The sequence below is a fragment of the Plectropomus leopardus genome, chromosome 23 (assembly GCF_026936395.1).
Source record: "Plectropomus leopardus strain MGB_pleo_1.0 chromosome 23, ASM2693639v1, whole genome shotgun sequence".
NCBI lineage: Eukaryota > Metazoa > Chordata > Actinopteri > Perciformes > Serranidae > Plectropomus > Plectropomus leopardus.
The window spans coordinates 20,262,117-20,281,356 of NC_142198.1; the positions used below are offsets into that span (position 1 = coordinate 20,262,117).

Here is a 19,240-nt window from a genome sequence, read left to right on the forward strand (position 1 = left end):
AATGTTGCAAGGCAACTGGAATAACAAATGGAGCCTGTCAATGGCAAAAACAAGCACTTTATGTGGATGTAAATGGACAGGGCTCATGCTCCAAGTGGTTACATCGCAGCTTGTTAAAACCTGACTAATTAAAAAAATTGTTGTCTCCATTAGTCACTTACACACAAAAAAACATATGAAAATAGGGTCCAGATTGAAAAATACAAAAGTTGCCCTTTAAAGTCTAACTAAAACTTCTGTATCCTGGAGGATAAGACTTGGAAGGTCAAGAGGAGACAGAAAGTCAAGGATTGCTAATGCTCCAAACACCTCTCCATCTCCATCTCATCTCATCTCCATTATCTGGAAATAATATGATAGAGAGCCCGAGGTCATCGGACTACCTGCTCGAGATGAATAAGACAAATCATCTTTTCATTACGGCACGAAAAATGGGAGAGAAGGAGCGAGGAGGGAGCAGAGATGAGAGAAGGAAATGAGAAAAAATAGAATATGAAGACGGATGGTTCACTCAGAGGAGGGAGGAGAGGGAGGCGTTAGCCTGCAGGTCAGGGGACTTTAATGCACTGAACTGATATACAGAGCGTGGGAATAAATCAAAACAGTAAATTATTCACGGTTTGATAGTTGTTAGTCGTCTTTATTTCATTATACAACAATTAAAACATGGCAAACTGTCCCAAATTTTGAATAACAACAGGTATACTGTGTATGTTTTTAAAAAATGAGGCACAATTACATTCATGATGTAAATTTGGAAGAAAACGTGCCTAAAATAATACGTTTTGATCACAGAGATTTGGGAAGAAGTCACTCGCCTTCCGGTCGATCGCAATGGGACCTTATTTTGGAAAAATATGTACAGTAGGGATGCTTGACTTGCTTTGCTTGGGGGTCACTTTTGCAAAATGACAGGAGGCCAGGGGCCAGTCGAAGCAGCCTTATAAATGTTTCTAGAATTTTGGGATATTTATATTTTAGGACATTTATAGAATTTTATGACATTTCTCGGATTTTAGGAGATTTCTAGGATTTTAGGAGGTTTTAAGGATTTGGGGACATTTCTAGCATTTTAGGATATTTCAAGGATTTAAGGCCATTTCTCAGTCTGACATTTAAGTCTCTAGTATGGATCAAGCACCAAAAAGACTTGATCCTAGATTTCCCATAATGCATCTTATCATTAAACATTCTCCACATGGTGGAGACCAAAACAAAGCTAAAAGCAGAGTTGGACAGAAACTGCTAATGTTGCTCAACGTCCGCTGGAGATGTAAACAGGTAAATGTTTGCTGACATGTTCACCAAAAAAACAACCTTATAATATGATAATATGTCAAACACAATGACGTTTAATGATTTAGTCATTCATGTTCGGAAGCCAAAAACAGCAATGCTTGCAATTACTTTTTTTAATTGCTTATATCTTGAGATGGTAAACACTGCAAAGAAAAACAAGTGCTTGCAATTACTTTTTAATGCTGGACACTCATTTTTAAGTTAAATCTGCCCATCACAAGAAAACAAAACGTTGTTTCCTCTTGCTCTAATGATGTAATTGCAGCAAATAAAAGTAAACATTTATGTCTTGACTCAGTGTTCAATAATGAATTCTTCCCAACAGTCACGGAAGTGAGATGTTTGCCTGAAATAACCCAGTGATCTTAAAAAAACAAGTTGTTTTTATCGTGATAGATTACCCCATAATCATTTATGGTGGTTCTCAAGAACTGACATAAATTAACTTCAAACTAAAGTCCGTTTTGTCATGATAAATTATCTAATCATCTTGAGAAATCTGCCTTATGTTTTCCCTAGAATTAAGATAAATCAACCGAAAACTAAGCTTGAGGTAACAAAATAATTAACTCATTCACTAAATAATCAATAACCAAATTAAAAAATAACTGCAAGAGTGGCCATTCTCAAAAGTTTGGCAGTGATCTTGAAGAGCTGGAACAGACCGACCTGTTTAGGGTTTGCACTTACTGTCAAAATAACACTGTCACTTTAAGAGCAAACACTGAGCCCCGTGTTTGAATATTAAAGCTGATTTGTTGTTCAACTCTATACTGCACTCTCTTCTCTTCTAACACCACGTTCACGATGTGATTACAGTTGCTTTAACTCATCACATCTGCTAATACTCCGAGCTACTTCTGGCTCAGTGACCACTATCATCCGGTCGCTCCTCCTTCCTGTTTTTGGGAACCAACAATTTAATCTCTGACTGGCTGTACCTGCTTCTGGGGATTAGTTTTAACAATTAACTGACTGATGACATGCAAAAAAACGTTTCTTTACCTCCACATACAAAAACATATGTACACACACACATCGTCTGCATATAGAGTAATAATACCGTAGTTCTTTAGGAAAGTCCTGGTTCAGGCTCCCTATACATTAAGCAGCTGCCCTGCTTCAATACCCCTTGAGCAAGGCACTATTGTAAATCTGTTTTAAGAGGAAATGTATCACAGATGGACACACTTTCCGCTCTCTGCTTGTAAAATAACTGGCTGGTGTGACTGTGTGCGTCACTCTCACCACTGTCGTCCTCATCAGCAGCACTTTTGGCGTCCCGTGGAGCAGGAATGTGGAGGGGACGACTCCCACGTCGACCTCGTACCTCCATCGCTGATATCGTAATGTTCTTGTTTGGATTTTTAAAATTGTCCATGTGTTGTTTTTTCTCCTGCCTTTGGAAAGCTGTTAAACGGGAGATTAAACGTTAACCGCAGGAGTGGAAAACACACATGGAGCTGATGAAAATGTGGCTCATTACCTGCATTTCTATCGTTTCTCTTTGTCCAAGCTGTTTGTCTCCTCCTGCAGAAGAAAGTAATATTGATGTAACCCTTTGAAATGTGAAACGACATCACTTATATCGTGCTACTATCACAAATCTGAAACATAAGCAGATTGGTGCGATTTCTTTCAAAAGCATGGAAAAAGCAAAGAGCGACTTGGTAAGAAATGTTCCATAAATTGCAAGGGAATAGAAGATTTAGAAAATTAACTTTACAAAAAGGTTGGGGAAAATGTCTGGAGAAAAAGAAGTACAAAAAATACTATACTTACAGTTATCATAATTATTACTTACTTAAGTATTACTTAAATATATAAAATTATGTTAGATAATTATTATAATAATTTAAGCACATTTTTCATGTCTTGTTTGCCTTATTTGTGTTTTTCTCTTTTTTTTTGTTTTTTACTAATTTTTTATTGATTTACTTCTACTTTTTCTAAAAAAAAAAAAAAAACGCACAATATGCACAAAATAAGTAGATTTATATTTTTCTTTTTCAAAAAAATATCTTGGGGGGAAAAAGGCTACAGAAATTCTTCTTCTTCTTTACATATTTAAAAAAAAATTATAATTTTTTTATCCACTTTTAAAGAGTCTTGTTTGCCTTGTTTGTTTGTTGGGCTGGTTGGTTTCCAGTGATTAATACTGAAATAACAATGAATAATCTTCATATTAGGCGTGTTCTGCCGTCATGTTTGTTTAATTTCTTGGACTGAAGGCATTTCTCTTTCTCACTCTGTCAATATGAGAAAGCCAAAAGTCAATACAGCATGAAATGAAACAAACACGGATGTTACAGCTGCAAATGGATTCTTTCCATTTGAACCATCAATGACACTTGAGTTTATTGTTTCTCCGTCCTTAAATCAATTTGGGTATGACGGAAATTTCATAATCTGTAGAAAACAAACTGTGACAGAACATGGTGGGATTTGTATGGAGGACAAAAAAATACTAAAGAAAAATACATGAATACAGAATATTTAAAAAAAAAAAAAGTATAATAAATAAATCAATAAATAGATAAATGTCTGTTTCTGTATGTTTATGATGTAGAAGGTCCTAAACTCTGCATTGAATTCCTTATTCCAACATTTATTTATTCCTTTTGTTTTTATAAATTGTTAAATTATCTATTCCTGTATTTGCTTATTTCCATAGTTATGTCTGGATACGTTTAGTCATTTCTGTATTTATTTATGCGTGTAGTCATGTATTTATTTATGCATTTATTTATTTACTTATTGATATTTATGCAATCCCTTAGAAAGCCGCTCAACCTCGCTTACATTTTTCCCTGTGGCCACCGAATGTTTTCAATGTTTTGTTCACAAAAGAATCTTAGAGGAAATCAACAAGGAGGAAATTTTCTGTGCTGTTGAGTAGCAGCATCAACAGGAGGAACTCCTCTGCACTCTCTTGTAAACAATAAATTAAAACACCGAGGAGAGACGAGCTGTTTATGATCACCTGGAGCATTGCAATTTCATAAGCAGAGCTCCTGCGATGTAAACAGAAAGCAGCAGAGCTGCAGGCTGATTGTTGCTGCGCTCGGATTTATCAGCGGCTCTTTATCATAAATGTTTAAACACTTATTTAGCTCATTTTACTACAATCACATCAACTTTACTGAAAACAATAACCGGTTTGTTGTGTGACAGGTAGATATCTGCTGTTTTTTTTGTTCACTGTTCATATCTCCTAATTGAAAATATTTTTTTATTTTACTTTTATAATTGTTACTCTCCATCCGAGACTCACAAGGTGTTTTCTGTTTTCTGTGTTATATCTTTTAACTTCTGTGGGGAGTTTCTAGTGTTTTCTTGGTAAATATTCTCTCTATGTGATACTGAGAGAGTCTATAAAATAAAGATGACTTCTGCTGTCTAAACATTTGTGTGAATGTACGATCACAGTCACCACTGCGTTTGACATTTTTGTGACAGTTTGTGTAATAAAATATCTGTCTACAGTTTTTACATCACAGAGTTTAGAGATTAAAGTTTGACTGGTCGATCGTCAGAGAACGTAGCCACTACAGTATTTCGATAATCAAGTCTTTTTTCATGAAAATAAAATATACTTTCCTGAGTTACAGGAACTGAGTGAGGTTCTGAGGATACAGACCTGCTGGGACTCAGACGTCGTCCGGCTCTTGGGCTCCACCTCTGTCGGAGACGTGGGGACGCTCCCGTTGGAGTCTGTTATTAGCAGGCTCCGCCTCTCTCTCGCTGGTTTTTCGATCTTTGTCACCCGGAACCTGAGAGGCGACAAAACATAATAACATGTTTTCTGCAGCCTGAAGGAATAAGAAACGAGGAGTTAAGCTCATTAAAACAAACTCCAGCTTTGATGTGGGGACCAAAACAAAAAGAAGTTTCTAAAATAAAAATGACCATCTTTGCTTTTGATTTGTTCACTTTGTAAACAGTACACGATAACTCACAGAGAACGCTCCTCTAATGCACAAACTCAGCAGGTATCAGCTACTCTCATTTGAGCCGCAGCTTCCCACTGATAATACACACACACACACACACACACACACACACACACAAACACAAACACAAACACAAACACAAACACACACACACACACACACACACACACACAAACACACAAACACAAACACACTCCCTCTGACCTAAACTTCTCTTATTCACCCACTCACTCAAACACACCTGTGTGCGCGCACACACACACTGACACACTCAAAGCTTTAATTAAATCAGTAAATGAATATTCGTATCCCGGTCATGCTGACCCTCTGCGTACGCTGCCATTCATCTGGTCGCGCAAATGAAAAGCAAAATGCTCTGCATCCCAATCAGCTCGCAGCACGACGTTAAGATGAGGAGGGCGCTCGCTGCGTGGCAAAGATCAGGATAAACACTTTACTGGTTTAATGAGTGGACTCAGAAATGCTCTCCTTATTATTATTTTCTTTATTTTGGACACCGCTTTATAACTAGCATGCTGTCAGGGTTTAATTCCCACTGAGGTGCTTTTTACTTAAAAATCAAAGTTAATTTGAGAGGGCACAAAAGGAATCATAATAACAAAATGCCTTTCTTATTTGCAACCAAATGCATTCAAATAATACAATAAAGTTAAAAAAACAAACTTGACTGACTTGAGATGTGTTCTCAGTCACTGTGTCTGTATCAGCACTGTGTGCAGGTTAATTGTGTACCTCGGATTTTGTTGTGTGTTTTATAGTTTTACATCAAAGCCTAAAAATCTGCCATTGTGGCAAAATTCTAATCAAAATTTCCATAAAATCAAAATGCATGTTTTATGCCATTTATGTTCTGCATTTAGTCCTTTCAGAAAGAGCCTCTCAGTGTATTTATATTCAGTGCTTATTTCTCTATAGTGTTTTTTTATTGTTGGTGGCGGAGTCCGCCATGAAGCACACACACTCACAGAAGAGATGCGTGCACATCACCCGGCAGAGTTTTATGTCAGAGATAACAGCCTCGGTGTTCACTGTTCACTCTCTTTACACCGTGTCAGAGCAGTATTAACTTACTGCTCCTGAAAACAGAACATCTTATTCCTGCTGCTTTTATTTGTGAAGCCGCCACATGAAGTCATATTAAAAATAAAGACAGCTAGGTTCACTTTCTGTCAGCGACAACATGCTCCACATCCTGAAAAGCTCCTGCAGAAAGATGTTAGATTGTATCTCACATTTCTCTGTTGCTGTCACCGTCTCAGTGTTGTAAAACCTCTTTCTGTTTAGTGTATTTTTAACAGCGGCTCCACAACGCTGGTTAAACACACACTGAACCTCCACACAGCCTGAACCGAGAAACATGTACGTTCCCACGCTTCACGCTGACCGTTCACGTGTGCATTTTCCAGGTCACTGCTCTGGTGTCAAGAGTCAAACCAGTGTAATTAAGTCTGGATTTTTTGGGGGGTTAATGTTTGATGGTTAATGTTTGTGTGTGAGCTAATATCTGATATGCCTCTGGGGGGTTTAATTCAAACAGGGTCCAAACAATTTTTTACCTAGAATAGAATATCAAAATGCCTTCAAAGGCATGTTTTCTTTCTTTTTTTTTTTTTTAAATGGGTGGACTTTTTATCTATTTATTTATTTATTTTTACCTTTGGGAATTATTAAAATAAATTGTTTTTTGATTTTTTAAAGAAATTTCCTCTTTTTTCATTATTATTATTTTTTTTTAATTAAGCCATGTTTTTTTTTTTCAATTTGGTTCCAGCCTCCTTGACTCACACACACTCTCACACACACCTGCCCACCTGCCCACAGCCAGGACCGTGACCTCTCCGTGGTGGCTGCGGCGCTGCTCCGCCTTACGGCCCGACGGCCTCCTTATCAGCGGCCACTTCTTCTGGCTGCAGCGCGTACAGATGTTCTTGTTGCCTCCCGGGCCGCCGATGGTGTGCAGGTGGTTGCAGGTGTGCTTGGCGGCGCCTGCAGGTGCACCCGGTGATACGGGAGTCATCGGAGGTGTTGGAGTGTCGGGAGAGGTGGGGGTGAGCGGCGGGCTGCAGAGGGAGAGCAGGAAATTAGTGTTTAAGTTGGAGGTTTGGTGGATATTTTGCCTCAGTAATGACCCACTGATTATTAATAAATTATACCTTACAGGACACAATGACACAATAATTATGACATGAGTGTGTAATCAAGACGCTGTTGATGACTGTGACCTATTATTACTCACAGAGCACAAGCAAAATAATGTAAATCAGCCCCAGAATAATAATCATGCAACTAGAGAAATTACCCAAAAAATCTTTTACAACTCAGCAGAATATTTGTAATATAAATAATTAAATATAGAATTAAATAAACAAATACACAGATGCTGAAATATAAATAGATATATGAATAAAGGTATATATATATATATATATATATATATATATATATATATATATATATATATATATATATATATATATATATGAATAAATTATCAAATATGAAAATTATTAAATAAAAAATAAATACTTTCTGAAATAAAAGCATTAATAATTAATATAAATACAGAAATAAATACAGAAAATAAATAAAATAATTGCTGAAATAACTAAATAATAAATAATGAATGATAATATAATTATAACAATAATAGATCATTTATAAATACATACATAGGAATGAATTTAAAAATATTGTAATAAGCAAATAAAAGTAAAAAAAAAATTTAAATTTTAAACACGTAAAAGAATAAATTACTTATATACTTAAATAAATAAATAAATAAATAAACATCTATGATTAAACCATACATAAATAAATACAAATTTTAAATGTATTTGTAATTTTTTATTTATTTCTGTACATCTGGGCCTGCAGCATTTATTCATTTGTTTATTCCTACTGTATTTAATTATACAGTTGATAGTTCATTTATTAATACTTGAGTCATTTTTCTTCCTCCATATATTTCGACACCATGCAACATCTGAAGATTTTTTTTTCATACATCATCTATTAAAAGTACTTGTTTGAGAAGTGAGACCTTTCGCAGAATAGCGAATGACCCACATTCAGTCTAAAAAACATTTTCATTTCACAGAGATCAATTCGAGCTCATTGAATTCTGCGGCGTTTCTTTTATCGCGGCTCACCGCTGCAGAAATGACACATTAATATCTCATCTCGCATTTTCAAACAAACACAGACAGGCTTTTTGAGAACAATCACTGTGAATGATGCGGATGTTTAAAGCAATAATGGAGGCAATTTCCTGTATGGTGAAGTGTCGGACACCTGATTGGCAGAGAATCACATATGAGACTACAAAAAGGTGAAAAGAAGTCAAAGTGATACGACGCAGACTGCTTCTCTCCTCTTTCATACAGTATTTATCTCAGGTGGCCTCAATTAGTCCCAGTTAGCTCACTTCTGTTTGATCTCTCACGTCTTTTCTCTGGGAGAGGAAGTGTGTGTGCATGTTTCTATGACCCCAGAGAGCAGCTCTGCACATTGTTTACACACTAAAGGTAGCACATGCTCATATAATATACAGTATGAATGAAGTATGCATGTGTGTCAAGGGGGGCAGGCGGCATAATGAGTCACGTCTCTTTGATCCGCATCACCAGTGTTATTGCCACAAGTATGTGGACGGCTGAGCATGACACTTTTATATTATTATTGAACACCTCGTTCCAAAAATAAGGGCGTTCATGCGCTGCTATAACACCTTCCTGTTTTCTGGGAAGGTTTTTCAGGACATTTTTGGGGTTGAATTTGGGGATTTACGCTCATTCAACCACAAGAGCATTAGACTAGATTGTAATCATGTGAATGAATGCAATCGTAGCAGGATTTTTTTCTTGTGGGTAACAGATTTTCTGTAGGATCCACAGAGGAAGGGAGACAATTTCGCAATTTCTCATTGTGAAATAACATGAGGTCAGTTTTTATGTATTAATATGAAATGCTAATATGGAAAAAAAAAAGCATTTTTCTTTCTCTGTGATATACTTTTAGTCGTTTTGTCATATTTTTCTGTGTTTTTTTATTCATTGAGTTGAAAAACAAATGAAAATCCACTCATTTCTCACCCTCTAGTGCCAACACAGAGGGCTCCAGGGAAAAAAAAGCCTTGTCCTAATATTGATGCAGTTCAAACAAACCCAGCATTTCACTATTGTGTGAATGAAGTCAAAAAAAAAAATCGTAGTTGCTGTGGTGTCTGACGAATCAGCATCCAGCCCTGCAAACTTCACTCGATAGAAAGTTTGAGGAAAGTTCAACCCAAAGAGAAGTTTTCTGTTGTTGGCCAATTTACCTATATTTATTTTATTTAAATTTAATGCAAACACTTAAATATGGAGGTTACTTAAAATGCCCATCTATAGTTCTTTGAGGTATGAAAAGGTTCCTCTGGTCTGGAAGCGACTTTAGCGTGAGTGCATGCATGTGAAATGCAAAATAGCGTGCCTAATTCTGATGAGCAGAGGTGTGAATCATGATCCGCAGAAGGAAAAGAAAACGACATGGCAAAGGGGAGATGAACGGATGTGAGCAGAGCGTGTTGTGGACGGAGGGCTGGAGGAGAGGTGGAGGATGGAGGAGTGATGGGGAGAGCAGCAGTGAGGCGAGGGGAAGTTAAGTCGTGAATCTGGAGAGGCAGATAGTGAGGCCTGGCCACACTACAGTCGCTCTCCTTCTTGTAGTCTCTCTCCATCCCTCTCTTTCTGCCCGTCTGCCTGTCTGTCTGTCTGTCTGTCTGTCTGTCTGTCTGTCCGTCTCCCTCCTCCCCTTTAAGTGTCCCATAAATTACCCTCCTATTCCTCCATCTCTAAGTGATCCACTGGCAGACTGCCCAACCTGGCTGGGAGAAAGAGGGAAAAATATGACAGCGGGAGAAAGAGGGAGCGCCACAGAGAGCGATTTCAACATAAAAGTGGGAGAGGAAACAAGGGGAGGAAATATGTGAGAGATTCTGGAGGGAGAACGAAGAAGCGAAACACATGAAAGTGACGCCGGGGAAAATGTGTGCGACTGCAGATTTCTGCTGATTCCTCCAGGACGGCCGATGTGACAGAGCAGAGCACCTCAGTCTCTGGCAGAGGCAGCCGTTTATCCACACTGTTTCTTCCTAACAAAGGAGAACATCCCTCCTCTCTTTATCTCCCTCCTCTCCTCCCCCAGAACAATATGTAGCGGGACGAGAAAGATGACAGGAGGAGAGAGAGAGGGGAAAACATACTCGGCTAACTCGATTTACTCCTCCTCTGTCACAGGCTTCTCCTCCTCGTATCTGTCTATCACGCTAACTGCTTATCTCAGCGGCGGAGCAGAGTGAAGACGTCTCATCTCGGCTCAGGCTGCCGTTCTTATGACGCAGGGTCGTTTCAAAGTGACGGGCGGGCGGCCTTCGATTTGAGATGTGAATGTCAAAATGTGAATGAAATCAGCTTCCAGGCCGATTGATTTTTGTGTTATTAAAGGACAAAGACGCAGACGAGCGCTGCGACTAAAAGCTGAGAGCTTTTTCTGTTCACGTCTTACACATATGCAGCCGGACTTCAGCTGACGATTACGTTTGTTGTCTTGATTAATCTTTCAGCAAACATTGGAAAACAGTGAGAATATCCTCGAGTGACTTCATCAGATATCTTGTTTTTTTTAACCAACTTTTCCAAACCCCAAAAAGTTTAATTTACAAAGTTATTACATATAAGTGACGATAAATTGTCTGCCGATCGCATAATCATTTAGTTAACTAATTGTTGCACCTCTAATTTGCATTTTTCAAAGATAATAGGCAGATGTGATTATTCACAGAATTAGTTTATTGTGATTTATGTGTTTTCAGTTCCATTATTTTGCATTACAAAACAGTTATGAAGTCTATAAGATGGAGCAATTTTACCAGATTGTCTTGATTAGAAATGAAATTACTTCAACATTTGGTCAAATTATTATTATTTGCATTATCAATTAATTTTATCTTATCTTGTTTTTTTTGTTGTTTTTCTTTTACAACTCAAGATATAAATCCAGTACAATGTAAAGTGACCTTTAACCTTGTCAGCAGAACAAAGAGATCTGTTCATGAAAGTGATGATCTCCTTCACAAGTATATCATATTTATATAATTGTGTCTATAACCACTGGCGTACTTTGTTTTGTGTATGCGTTGTATGTATTTTGTATTCAAAATGTGATTTTTGATTACAAGAATTCAACTTTTGGTCAATCAAATGTCAGAAAATAGTCCCAGCGTCCCAGAGCAGATGCATCCAAGTTGCTTCTTTTTTTTCTGACCATCCGTCCAAAACAATGAAATTGCTAATTCACAGTGACATAAAACAAGAAAAAAGCATCCACTCTTTGAATTCTTGAAGCTGGAACCTGTACACTATTGACATTTCTGCGTAATAAATCAACTCCTGTATAAGCCTCCTGTATAAAGACACACAGTGTTTCTCTGCCCAGCGCTCCCTTTTTAAAGTGGAGTCACGCTCGCTGTGCTCTGGCCACGAATCCAACAAGGAAACAAGCCAACAACTGAGCTCAATATGCTTTAATAATCCCACAATACACTGATATGGGCCACGGTGGCATTTCGGGAAGAGTCCCCAGCTGCTCGCCCTCAATCAAACCTCGCCAATCTGGAAACGTATCAGAAGAGAAATGTGGCCTGATTGCCTTGTGTGTTCATTTCCTGCTCTGGCTACTCTCATCTCAGTCACTTCAGCAGGGACCAGCCGGGCCTCCAGGAAGCTTATGACGCCATCTGGTGGTCGGACGCAAAAAGTAAAGCGAGAGGGGACACTCACCCATCAGAGTTGATGCTGTTTTCATGAACCATGGCTTTCAGGGCGTCGGAGTTTGCTGCAGAGGGAGAGAGAAAGTTACTTAATAGAAGAAAAGGAGAGATAAGAGGAGTGTTGGGAATTAGCAACGGGAACGCTCCAGTGACTTCAAAAGCACGGCGCTTATTGAAAGATGGCTACGGCAGATTAACTCCTTACCACAATTAAATGGCACGCAATGACTGTACACAAACCCTCAGGGGAGCACACCACAACAGAGTAAACTTTTGTTGGAGCAAATAAACTCCAAACTATCAAAAGTTTTACTTTATAATGGTCTGGAATACGCAAACATTTACTCAAGTACTGTGCTTACGTACAAATTTGATGTACTTTACTTGAGTTTTTTTCTTTTCATGCCACTTCACTACATTTATCCAAACAATTTAGTTACTCGACAAATTAAAATGTTTCCATCAGAACATTATAAGAGTTTAAAATAAAAAAATATGATGTTTTGTAAGGAATTAAACTACCAGTACTGCTGTAATGATTAGTTGATTAATCGAACATTTGATTGATAGAAAATTAATCCCCAAATGTTTTTGTTTATTTGTTTTTTAAACATATTTCTTATTTTTAAAAATAATTTCATCATAAGTTTGAGATTTTTTTTATTTTCTAACTAATTTTTGGTATTTTTAGTTGTTTTTATTTTATTTTATTTTGTTTTTATAGTATTTTTTATTCTCAGGTGTTTTTCTATTTTTTGCTAATAATTTTCGGTTTTGACGTGTTTCTGCATGTTTTCTGCATTGGGTACTTTGACTTCTAAAACTTTAAATAGATTTTCCTGATTATACTTACGTTTACTAAAGTAACATTTTTAAAAGAGTACTCTTACAGGGTGGCATCAGTACTGTTACTTAAGCAAAGGATCTAAATGTTATTTCACCACAGTATGCAATGTCTGCTCTCAGACGACGTCACATCGAAACACAGATGACAGATTGACATAATTTGCTCCCGGACACAGATTTCCCGGAGGCCTGGCCCTGATGTGTTCACTGGCTTTGTGAACACAGATTTTTTTAAAAAATGGGGAGATGTACTGAGGTGTACTGAGACACGCAGATGACTCACTGAGGTGAACAAGGGGGTTTCACAGAGGCTTTTTACAACAAAATCCTCATTAACTGATAGATATTTTTAGTCCATAACATTTTAGTCTTCTTTCTAAAATATGAGGGAAAAAGGCAATGACCAACTTGGCAGAAACGTCCCACAAATTGGAAGAAATTAGTTTAAAGTGACAAGAAAATTACCAGAAAATTAGTTTAAAAATGAGGGGAGGATTATTAGAAAATTATCCAAAAATATGGGAAAAAATCCTATATTTATAATTATAATAATTTGATATTTAAAATTATGTTACAAAATATATGATACAATATAATTAATAATAAACACAATTTTTATTTATTTGATGACATTTTCCTGTTTGTTTGGCACCTTTTTAATTTTATTTTTTTCTTATTTTCAAGTTTTCTCCTGTAACTTTTTTTTTACCAATTTTTTGCTCATTTTTAAGCAATGCCTTGTTGATATGCTCATTGCTCTCTCCCTGTGTTTTTGTAAGAAATAACCAATTTGAGCAGGCTTCAAAGTGTTAAAACACAATGCAACAGTCAAAAAACCCAGAACGCTGCTTTTTCAGTGCAGACACAGGAAAAATCAATGCGACTTACATGAGAATAAAAAGGTGAATTCTAATTCATCCTTCATGTGAAACTTTATTTTGAAGTTTGTAGTGATGCTGCATGGACATCCACCGTGACTGTGCCAGCACTGGGATGCCTTTATTTTGAAATTCTCTTATGGCTGAGCAAAGACTGCCATCTACAGACTACTGCTGCACCTCATAGTGACTCCTCTGTTCTCATGTTTATCCATTCACAAACACCCACTTCCTGTGTCCAGGGAAAAAAGTCGCAATAATGAAGCTTTCACACATTTTCGAGGTTGACTGTTGAAAGTTAAACAGACATTTTCAGTCTTATGATGGAGAATATTTTGGTAGCAGGGATCCTGCACCTCGCCACGTCTCCAGAGTGACTCACACTTAACGGACTCGACAAACATTGTGAGGATGAAAGCAGTGATGAGTCAGCTCGCCTCTCAAGGGAGGACCGAAAAATCAAAACAGGACAATGCTGCTGCCTTCGAGTGTCATTCAGTGCGTCAGTCATCTCATAAGGATGTTTTTTTTTTAGAATACACTGGTCTGTTTAGTTCCTGTATCTAAAAACATTTTCAATATTACTTCAACAAAATTCAGGGACTTGAGAAAAGGTGGGATTCCATAAGTTTTTACTTCTCATAAATATTACTTTTTTTTGTCTGTCTGTGTGTTTGTATAATAATTTCTCTGTTTTCTTGTTCAAAATAAATCAAATCAAATGAATTTAATCCCTCTTAATCATCATTTTTAATCAGTATATAAACATAAAATACATAATATCAATAACAAAAATATGTTTAGAGAGTTATAACCAGATATAAGGACCTTTTTTAGTGTTTACTAATATTACACTTACTCCAATATTTGCCATCAACTTTAATCTTTCCCATGAAGACATTTTATATTATTACAACAATTTTATATTTTAACTGTTACATTACAGTCCGAGTAGTATTGACAAATGCAGGGAAAACGCATTAGCCAATAGGCAAGTTCAGAACTCATTGCCTATCGTTTGAAAACGCTTTATGTAAAAAAATAAATAAATAAAACATTTTTAAAAGGTTTTGTGACCATAGTTGATTTATTGATCTATTTTTATTTCATTTTATTATTATTATGTCATTTCATTTTTTATACTTAGTTTAAAACAGTTCATTCATTTTTTTTGTTGTTATTAATTGTTTTGTGTAATCATACTATTTTTTTTGTCATTTTTTGTGTGTGGTTGTTTGTTTGTTAATGGAAATATGTTAAAAGTAATAAAGACGTAATTGAAAAAAAGTACATAGCATCCTAAAATAATACTTCAATTTATTTAACGCTTTGTCTCAAACGTGGATAGTGAGTCAGTTATTGTTAAACTTTCGTTTGTGTAATGAGAAAAAAAACACTTGTTATGGACGTTTCCAAAGTAAAACTAATAAAAACCTGCTCGATATCCAAGTGCCAAGCAAAATCCTTTTAACTCTTTCAACAAATGCAACAGCAGTTCTCACTTCACTAAAATATCAGAGGCATCCGCTCCACCTTTAAACCCTACAAATAACAGCAGCTCTCCTCAGCTGAGGGAGATTTATGAGGACTGAGGGAAACACTGTAATCTGCACCGTCAGGAGAGGCATGTGTGTTCATACTAATCAAGCGGACACAATACAAGCATCGATCCTTATCTCCGCCGTCTCCAATGCAGCCGAACAAAGAACTGCAATTACTCGATATGAGGGGAGCGCTGTGATTTATTATCAACTCAACTTCATGTTCCAGCTCTGGGAAATAACTTCAATTCACAGGAATAAGGAAATAAAACAGCAGCTACGACACTCCTGTGATTACGATGGGAAAAAGTGACGTAAACAAACGTTTCCCCTGAAATTCCTCCGCCGTGGATCGACTGTGTCGGTGTTGAACTTCCGCTAAGAGCCTCAGTCCTGAGCCAAACTAGAGTCTCTCTCTCTCTCTCTCTCTCTCACACACACACACACACACACACACACACACACACACACACACACACACACACACACACGCACACACACACACACACACACGCACGCACACACGCACACACACGTCCTTCCTGAATAGTTTGTGGCAACATTCTTGCCAAAACATGAATACAGTGCAGCTGTAATGACTTCATGAAAGAGGCAGAAGACAACGTAAACTAAAACCTCATGTGTAGAACAAAGTTCAGTTTATAAAGTAATAATAATTTTTTTTTTGTTAAATGCATCATGAGAAACAGATTATTCCACACAAATGTTCTCAATCAATAACTGAAAGGGGAACAGGCTTATTTCCGCCCATCCTAAATCAACCAAAAAATAACCCAGAATAAGAGCAACACCAAAGAAACAAATTAATTTATAATAATCTTAAAAATAAATATTCTCTAAACTGCAATCTTCTATTATAAAGTCACTTTACATTATAAATTGTAATCATTTTGCATTCAACTCAACAGAGAGGAACACAATTTTGAGTCCATTCCATAATTTGACCCCCAAAACCGAAATGCATCGATATTTTCCACATTCATGTTACATGTTTCAAAAATGAACAACTTAATCAGGTTAAAAGCAGCAAAAGAAACAGATTTTTGTCGTTTGGTGGTTCAGACAAATACCTTCATTCTTCATGATGTAGCGGACGATCTGCCCGACGGTGTCGTTGTTCTCACTGAGGGTGTCATTTATCTCTGAAAGAGGCAGAAAAACACAAACGCAGTCAGAAAAACTTAAATTATTAAGTGTTTAATCAAAGTCTAAATATTTAGGCTGTATAATTATATTTTGGAGTGCAGTACAGTAAAACAAACTATGTAGCCTGAAAGCTTGAGTGTGAATGTTCTCTGAGAGGCAAACAGTCTTCAGGCGCAGCCTCGGGGCCCCTTTTACATCGTAAACATCATACCCATAAATCATCATTTAAGAGCGTCTGTTAATGTTACAAGCTGATGCTGTTATTCTCATAGGTTTAACTGTTGAACTGAAGCAGGAATGCAGTTCGTTATTTATAATAGAAACCCACACAGACTCACAAAGCAATTTGTTTTCCTATTACTACAAGCTTGGCAATTTATTTTATAATATATTTATATATATATATATTTATTTTATAATATAATAATATTTTGCTGTTAAGAGTAGATAACGTCTGAATCATTGGCTGTCGTGACATTATAAATCAGATTTTTTTCCTTACTTTTCTGGCACTATCTTCGACACTATTGCCTATTTTTTTCAAAACTATTACTGGCTGAAATACAAAAAATTCTCGATATGAAGTGGGCACCGTTTCGGTTTTCTGTAACAACAGAGATTGTGAAATTAAGCGGCGCTGATCAAACATAAACCAAAATTCTGTCACGGTGTTGACTATGTCTCACCTCAAATGTTTTCACAAACATCTTTTACTGCACTGGTTAACTGTAATTTGTTTGTTCATTTGTTACCAGCCGGTCGTTGTATTGTTTTTAGACTGGCTGCAACCAACACACATTATGTCACCCACCAGTCGGAGTGTTTATTGGTCCGGTGCGACGCAGTGCATTCTGGTAGTTGTAGGTTTTCTCCTTCTTGAGCAAAAGCAAATGCCAAAGCCCTTTTTCTCTGGTTATGTAGCAGCAATTTCAAACATATTTGTGTCTTTCCACTGCACAGACAGTAGAGTTTTTGAAAAGACCATCTTTTCAGCAGTAAAGTACTTCTTTGAGGATTTCAGATTCCTGGTATTTTTTCGAAATGTATATATTCAAAAAGAAATCATACTGTTTAAAACATAAATGTCACCATTTAAGGCACCGTACCAGATTGTAGCTTTGAGCTTATTCTTCTGCGGTGCCTTGGAAGTTCAAAACAGCACAAAAGCAAACAGTCCAGACACAATACAAAGTTACACTACAAAAGAAAGCACATGACATGCAACACAAAGCCTTATATAACAGCGCATCACAAATGAATGCATGTCAAAAATAAAAGCAAGTCATTACAGCCACTTGAGGGCACCGCAACAAGCTATAAACACAAGAATCATGAAGAAAATTCTGATGTTACAGTTTATGTGCAGTATAACATCAACTGGAAACAAATAGTTATGTTTTACTTTGTTAACATTACTCAACTGTGTGGTCATGCATTCTTCTTCATATCTTTGGAAATGTGCAATCATTTCATGTCTTCCTTCCTCCTGACTAAACAGAAATCTTGCCTATGAGCCCTTCCACTCAGTAAACACCCCTTTCAGGCACTTCCCAGAGCTTCCTGTTGACTGCTTCCTGAGTATTTTCCTCCCACTTCTGATTAACATAATATTCTTTCAGCAATTCATGGAGATCTCATGGCTGATTAACAATGTCATAAGTTGCTGCTCACAAGTTGTAAAAGCTAAAGAGAGAGACAGAAGGAAGAGAGGAAACCTGATCGTTGTGTAACATGAGAAGACTGGATCAGCTGAATGAGTGAGAGACAACACAAGCACAGCTCTTTCTTTTCTCCTGCTCTTTTGTTTTCGATGTATAAGAGAGAAAGGGTTGGGCTCGGCGCAGAAAGACAGAGACGGAAGGGAAAACCCTAATGCACTTACTGTGCTGCTGGCAACCAGCTCACATTTGCTGCACAAGAGAAACCAGCTTTACAGCTATCCTCTTACAATACCTGCTGCACTTAACTAATGAGAAAATAATTAACTAGGGGGAACACAGATGAGATGTGCCAGGATGAAAACTGTGCACAGCTCCATTGTCTGACTGGTAAGTGAGAAAGGCAGTCAGCACAGACTCTCGTCGATCTCTGCAGAATGGTGTAAACACTTCATACTTTCCATAACATTTTTCAGACGTGTGATATACCCCAGGGCAACCCAATGATATCAGAGGTTTCACGTCTGTACACGAGAATTACAAGACGGAGAGCATGCAGCTCCTCTCTTTACTCTACAGTGAGGTCATAAAGCATACTGCACTTACAACAAGTGACAACCATAACAAAGCCCCTAAGGGGACAAGTCTGGGAAAAAGTTTTCTCTCATGTTCTTTCTGTGTTATTTTATGAATATATATTGCTGACATCAGCATGTATTGTTCTTTATCCTCATGTTAAATCTGTAGAAAGTTTTTTTAGCCAAAGGGTTGTCCTAAAGATTGCTGTTTTTGTGTTGTAAAATGGAAGGGAAAAAGAGATGTTCCTGTATATATACATATGGTGGGTGGTTACAATAACAGCCTGTTGAGATGCACAGTGATGAGTGAAGAGCTTCACACATTTTATTTTTATTTTCAATGCAGCAGAGAATGCAAAAGTTTCCCAGGAATAATCAAAATTTTCTCAGGCGAAGGCAAACATTTTGCCAAAAACTACTTTACACAAACACAAATCCAAAAGTTTTGCAAAATCAGGGAACACAATTTCTGAGGAGAACACAAATGTTTC

At 37.0% G+C, this 19,240-nt stretch overlaps 1 protein-coding gene across 2 annotated transcripts in view; it reads right to left on the reverse strand.

Annotated features, from left to right (window-relative positions):
* Positions 1-609: 609 nt before the first annotated feature.
* rell1 (RELT like 1) overlaps positions 610-19,240 on the reverse strand; it is a 31,625-nt gene continuing 12,994 nt past the window's right edge. For both annotated transcript variants that reach the window (XM_042512105.2, XM_042512104.2), the window contains exons 3-8: positions 16,438-16,509; positions 12,092-12,146; positions 7,085-7,333; positions 4,940-5,072; positions 2,786-2,829; positions 610-2,709 (exon numbers count right to left, since the gene is read on the reverse strand). In XM_042512105.2, coding sequence (XP_042368039.2) covers positions 2,794-2,829; positions 4,940-5,072; positions 7,085-7,333; positions 12,092-12,146; positions 16,438-16,509 — 545 coding nt within the window. In that variant the 3' untranslated portion in view covers positions 610-2,709; positions 2,786-2,793. The remainder of the gene's footprint in view (positions 2,710-2,785; positions 2,830-4,939; positions 5,073-7,084; positions 7,334-12,091; positions 12,147-16,437; positions 16,510-19,240) is intronic.